Here is a 6610-nt window from a genome sequence, read left to right as displayed (position 1 = left end):
GCTGCGGAACACTTGTGGTGAAATATAAATAATCTAAAATAATAATAATTTTGGGTTGAGTATTCTGGGGCTGTGGAACCTGATTTGAGGCTATTTTTTAAATTAAGTGAAATGTGTGTCCTTTTTTAAGGTTGGAAGGCCACACATGTAGCCCTTATAGTTGCACCTACATTATTTATTATTATTAATAATAATAGATCTATTTAAAGTACTTCTGTACAGGCATGTTTCCCATAGCAGACCAAGTAGTGCCTCCTTAGAGACACTCTGTAAAGGCACACATCCACTAGACAATTAAATTGAGTGATTGAACATTATCGTTCATTAATCGTTTGCAAATCTTTTGCAAATTGTTTAGAAAAATGTCTAAAACGACCAGCGATGCGCGCTCCCGCTGGTCGTTTAGAAATCCATCATTGGGCAAACATGCTGCACAACCTGACGATAACGTCAGGTTCAGCATATTAGGAGGTGATTGATGTGCCTATACTGAACGACTGCACATTCAGTGTAGGCACAGCACAGACTGACAAACGACTGCACGATTACAATGTCGTAATCGTGCAGTCATTTTCATGTCTTTTAGTGGATGTGTGCCTTTAGATGTAATCTGTTCCCTCTATCTTATTTGCTCATGATCAAAGCACAAATCAGGTTCAGCAGCCCGTCAACAACATTAAAGGCAGTGAAAATTATTGGGATCCATAAATGGTATCTTAATTAGTATAAGGGATATAAAACTAATAATGGAATTGCTTGTTAATATTGAGGAGCAGTTCACCTCACAGAATCGCAAGGGAAATAATTAGCTCCACCTGTGGATCTTTTAAAATATGTCAGTGAGTAATGAGTACACCTGTGCTCCTGCTGGGTGACCTGGAAAACGTGAACTGTGTGGGGTCCTGAGGATCGAGTTAGAGAACCACTGGCCTAAGCTATTCTGCCCTTTTGAAATTGACCATTAATGCCCAATAAAAGTGACATCTATAGGCATGCGGGAGATGCAGACCTAATCACCAGTAATCCAGAAGTGGAAATAGGATTAAAAAAAATTGCAATAGTTTATTATTTTTAAAATACAGTCAACTAGACAAGATCTCATCTGATATTCTAAAACCACCTATGTTTGTATCTAACAGTCCCACATGCTGCATGACACTAACAATTTGTAACTTGAATTAATATATGAAAATGTTTGGTACATCATGCCATAGGAAAATATTAAAGGAGTTTTAAACTTTTGGATAATTTAAATTTATTAGTTTGCGTATCCCACTCTGTAATGTTTAGTAAATACATTCTTTATTGCTTATATACAAGAATGTATAACCAGACCAGCTGTAGATGACAATGTTTGAATGGGAGTTATTGTGTACTAAAAGCAGAGATGCCAGATATGGTTTTATTTGAAAATAATTCCAAAGTAAGGTAAATGATATAGACTTGACCTCATTTTCTGCTCCTGTCCCATTATAATTTTGTTTTGGCATATTAACAAGGCTAATTATAGTCCATAAGAAAGTAGCCTTATATTTGTGTGGTTTCCATCCAGAGTGCAAAAACATGCGGATAGGTGCTGACAAAAAGGACCCTAGTGTGTATGTGTGGGAGAGTATTTAGACCAACCTAGCAGTCATCTGCGGCCCTCAGCTCCTTCCTGCTTTGTGACAGTCAGCCTGTTTGTCATAGATTGTAACACTTCTTTAAAATGCCTGCTGATATGATATTACAGATAAGTCTCTTTTTTCTTAATTAAATGTATTGTTTTAAGTTATTACTGAGAGTAAAGATAATACTGTATGTAGTCCTTTTGATGGTTAGAGGGCCGCCCATGCAGCTCCTGAAGTGTATCACGTTACCTATGGCTGGTTTAAACTTTTAAGCTGCCCATCCACTAGGCGATTAAATTGAGCGATTGAATGATGATATCATTCAATCGTTCATTAATCGTTTGCAAATCATTCACTAAAATGTCTAAAACAGGGTTCTCTCATTTTTTGTTTAATTATATGTAATATATTGTTAATCACGTTATGTTCAGTTTGTGCTCTCTGATTGTTCAGAGTTGTAGATCATGTTGGCGCTATATAAATAAAGCATGTTAATAAAATAATAAAAGATTGTATTAACCTAGCTGCTGGTTTGGATCAAGACCTTTAGAAGCACTTAAAAGATTTTGGTGCCCCCATATATATTTTGCTCCCCAAAATAAACTCAAAGTAAAGTTAAGTTATCTCCCAACATTCTCGCAGGGCCTTTAAAACTTCCACATTTGGAGGAACCCCCTCCCCAATCTGGCAACACTGTACTGAGCGCTGCTGCACTCACTCTAAGTGGACGACAAAACAGAACAGCCGACATGACTAAAACAACAACGATCACATGAGCCTCGGTGGACCGTGTGGCAGTTTACCAGTTACCGGATTCTAATTTGGTTGTGTTCCCAAGATTAATGTATATCATTAACCTCTATTATTACTATTTATTATTTGTATTATTGTATATAGCCCCTTTTTGTGGTTCAAGTGCACCATTTGCAGTTTTGCACCAAAAATTTTAGTGGTGCCCTAAGCATGTGTTTATTTGGCTTAATGGTTAATCCAGCCCTGCCTTGCTGTACATTTTATAAAAAAGCAGACATTGTGCTTCTTTTATACTATGATGCCAACAACATCACATCTGTCTTATGAGAGATAAATATGCTATGCTTAAATTAAAAATGTAACAAGATGTCACACAAGTGAATTAAACTATATTCTTTTTGGATTATTTAAGTGAAAAAAGTAACATAGAGGCCAGTAATTGTAAACAGAGAACATGTGAGGCTAACCATAGAAGGGTAGTAAAGTATTTGGCCATGAACCTTAGAGCTACTTTAAAACTGGAAACTATAAGTAAACCATAAACAAAATATATGTAATAATAATAAAAACAGTACTACTTTCAGAAAAATCATGTTTTGCATTATCGATGTTACATAAAACATGTTTCACCTATTATCCTTTCCTAAACATTACTTTGCTGTTTTACAAATTACTGTTACCCCACAAGGTACTTTGCTATTTAATTTGATACTACATGTTAGTATTACTAAAATATATTTTCTACAGCTCTTCCAGATGATGATACAAATATTTTTGTGGAAGCAAAAACAAGAACATTTACACACTGGCCCATTAAAGTCAATTTAAAATGTGTGGTCATATTTTGTAGATTCTCTGCATAAAGCTTTGAAAGTACAATACATTCGTAGAGAGACTACAGTACAGGTCTGTATATGTTTTCACTATCTTTATACATGACATAAGGTGCTTATTGTTTTAAGTGACATACCGTAAGAGATATTGTAGCATTATTGTATGTCAGTAAGCAGGATTCTTGGTCTGAACAACACTGTCTAACCAATAAAACACATTTGTTCTGTTTGTTAAAACAATAAAAATTCTACAAAAATATAATGTTATATTTACATATACACTCTGAATTTCTAGTCATCAACAATATATATATATATATATAATATATACACTCACAACTATAATGTGTTTTGTGTGTTTCATAAGGAAGCCATTTGTGCCAAAGAAAGTTTGAAAAGCTGTGCATGATTAGACAGTTCCGTTACCCGGTCCACCATTTCCTGCAACGATGCAGAGCTTGGATAGTTCAAGGCGGCCATTTTAGTGGCCATTACAATATTTTTAAGTAGTTCACACAATTGGTTACTAGAATTCATCAGTCTGTGGCAGATTTCCTTTGTAGAAACTTGTCTTGACAGTGTATCTCCGATGAACACCAGTTTGTGGGCACTTAAAATGACAAATTTACTGTGAGCAACAAAAATCCTGGGAGGCTGGGCAGTGCTCATGCAGCTGAAGAAAGCGTCAATTGAGTTTAAAAGGGAGATGAAGAGTGTCTCACACTGGTCAGAGTAGAAAGAGAGTAGCTGCTTATCTTGTGGAGTCAGGGTACTGTTTTGGGCAGGAACACTATGAGGTGACTTCCACTTTGAGATATCATTTTCCATTGGTGTGGTAATCTCCTGCTCCAGCTGCTGGAACTGACTCAGCTGCAATATAGATAATGAAAAACATGATCTCTTTAGGCAACTCTAAAAATAGATGTAGATGAAAAAAGTATAATAAAAAAAAAAAAAAATACCTGGTGTTGTTCCAGTTGTGGCTTTCCATGCTTGATGATGTTTTCCTTTTCTAAAAGTTCTCTCTGGTGACGTTCAAATTCTTCTTTCCCCTGAAAATTCCACAGATTTAAACATCTCAGTGATTATGTAGTGGAAATACCAAATCATATTACAAACAATAGTGATGTCATCCTTGTATACAGAATCTGCAAAACTGGCCAAACATAAAGCAGAAACGGACAGGAGCGTCTCACTTCTTAACCTGCTTGTGTATAAATGTGCATAAATGGTCGATTCAGACACACAGCAATTTATAATGAATACAAGTATGTTAGTTTTTGCTATGTTACATACCATTATGTCTAAATAACTACCCATCTAGGAAATAGTCCTTTTCCCCTAGCTAGAGCACTAGTGGCTGCAGTTGTTCTTCCTGAGGCCACTCCATTCTCTCACAGCTCCAGACAAATACCGTCAGATACGCCAATCGCAAGCTGCAATCAAGAGATTGCGGCTTGTATGTGATCCTTCCATATGCATGCCTATCGGCAGCCATTAGTCACTGGTTCTAATAATTAATTTTCCATTTCATTATAAAAGAATCAGCAGTGCCTGGGGAAAAATGGCTGCATGTAGAAGACTCAAGGGCTCATGTTAGTGGTATGAGGGGCTACAAATGTTTCCTAGATGGTGGTGCAGCTCTAAAAACAGTACATAATCAAAAAGTAATAAGCATTCATTAATACAATGCATTCACACAGTTTAAGAGCCAGGTTAGTTTGTAAATGTATTGGTTACCTTTCATAACTCAACCTATGATTTCTGAATGTGAACACTTAATATTGCTGCTCTATGCAAATACAGTCTATATGTCACCCTGGTAGGACCAAGGGCCACTTCTGAGGTCTGTGCCCAGATTTAAATTATTTACTACACAAGACATTCCAATAGGTACAGGATGTAATATATTGTTACCTGTAAATGGACATAATCATAGTCATCCATCCAACTTCTCATTGAACCATTCCGACTCTTGTAATTAGGAATATGGTCTTTTACTATTTGTGACGATGGTTGAATTATATTTTGTGCTATAATCTGAGCACTGTTGATAGTATCTGAAAGTGTTTTATTATGGATGTTAGCAGTAGCTTGCTTAAATAAATGTCCTGCATTAACACTGACAGTGGTGGTTAGTTGTTTAGCATCATCTACGATTGTCCTTGCTACCATGACAAACCGTTCAAGGCTGTCACACTTGCTGGCAGCTTTATTGTAAGCAAGAACATTGAGTGACCAGTTGCAGTTGCTGAGGTCCTGACTGGTCTGGGCCAAGATCTGATGAGAATCATCCAGTCTATGCAACTCCCTTTTCATTTTATTATAAAGACCAGGCTCCGGCACACAAGAGGCATTGGTTGTTGCCCCTTTAGAAAACTGGAGAAACTCAAACAGAGATTGCTGTACTTTATCTACAGCAGAATGAATTTCATTAACATGTCTCTCCATGTATATATGTGAGCGCCATTCGACATTGACAAAAGTCAATAATTTGGAAACTGATACTTCCACCATATGCTGAAGTCTCAACAGTAATTCTAAGGCAGAGTCTGGGTCCATTTGGAGTTTTTTCTCCTGAGAGGGTGAGGATGCCACAGATGATTCCTTGGAAGTTGTGGATGATGTAGACATGTTGCTTCTAGTGCTTCCAGTGCTAGAAAATGACAATCTATTTACACCTTCAGTTACATCCTGCATTCCTTTACAGTCCTGTTGTACCTGTGGTGGGAAATCATAAATCCCTTCCTGGTCTTCTGATACAAAGCCCTCGGTCTCCCCAGAGACATGAACTCCTCGCGGAAAGTCATAATCATCCGATGATGGATGACTCTGCTGGTTACGAGGAAAATCATATAAGCTGAGTTTTCTTGATGTAATTTCAGAATGAGACTGGTTAACACCATTCATTTTCCTGCACTGTTCTTGACAAGCTTTTGAACTTGGTGGCAGAGTGTCATAAGTTGCCTCAGGACGCTGTTTTGTGGATTGCGGGAAGTCATATGCTTTATCCTTAGTAGATGGTAAGATGTTGTAGATCTAGAAATACAAGTGTGACACATGTATGTAATTTACTGAAGTGTTTGTATTATATTAGTATCCAATATCTCAAGCATAAATTGAGGACTTACATAATTTAAACTAGGTATAATATTATTAATATTACTCTTGCCTTATATTATGCAGAGCTGTCCAGTTATTATTTATTCACTCACATCAGTCACTGCCCAAGTAGAGCTTACAATCTATTTTTTTTTTTACCACAGCTGCAGAATTGCACGCATACACAATGTACATTTTTGAACTGTGGAAGGAAATCAGGAATCTAAGCAGGCTTGGACTGGGACACTGTGGTTTCGGTAGAATCAGTGGGCCCCAGTGATTTGTAGCCATGCCCTCTATCGTGGAAGGGCG

General features: G+C 37.0%; 1 protein-coding gene across 1 annotated transcript in view; it reads right to left on the bottom strand.

The window, feature by feature from the left end:
* Positions 1–1757: 1757 nt before the first annotated feature.
* NEDD9 (neural precursor cell expressed, developmentally down-regulated 9) overlaps positions 1758–6610 on the bottom strand; it is a 44328-nt gene continuing 39475 nt past the window's right edge. Inside the window, exons 5-7 of the mRNA XM_088471650.1 lie at positions 5114–6235; positions 4159–4248; positions 1758–4066 (exon numbers count right to left, since the gene is read on the bottom strand). Coding sequence (XP_088327776.1) covers positions 3557–4066; positions 4159–4248; positions 5114–6235 — 1722 coding nt within the window. The 3' untranslated portion in view covers positions 1758–3556. The remainder of the gene's footprint in view (positions 4067–4158; positions 4249–5113; positions 6236–6610) is intronic.

This window comes from Taudactylus pleione, unplaced genomic scaffold, assembly GCF_031769625.1.
Source record: "Taudactylus pleione unplaced genomic scaffold, aTauple2 ptg000116l, whole genome shotgun sequence".
In the NCBI taxonomy this organism is placed as follows: Eukaryota; Metazoa; Chordata; class Amphibia; order Anura; family Myobatrachidae; genus Taudactylus; species Taudactylus pleione.
The sequence above is the reverse complement of the archived record's forward strand: the minus strand, read 5'-3'. Positions and strand labels throughout refer to the sequence as shown.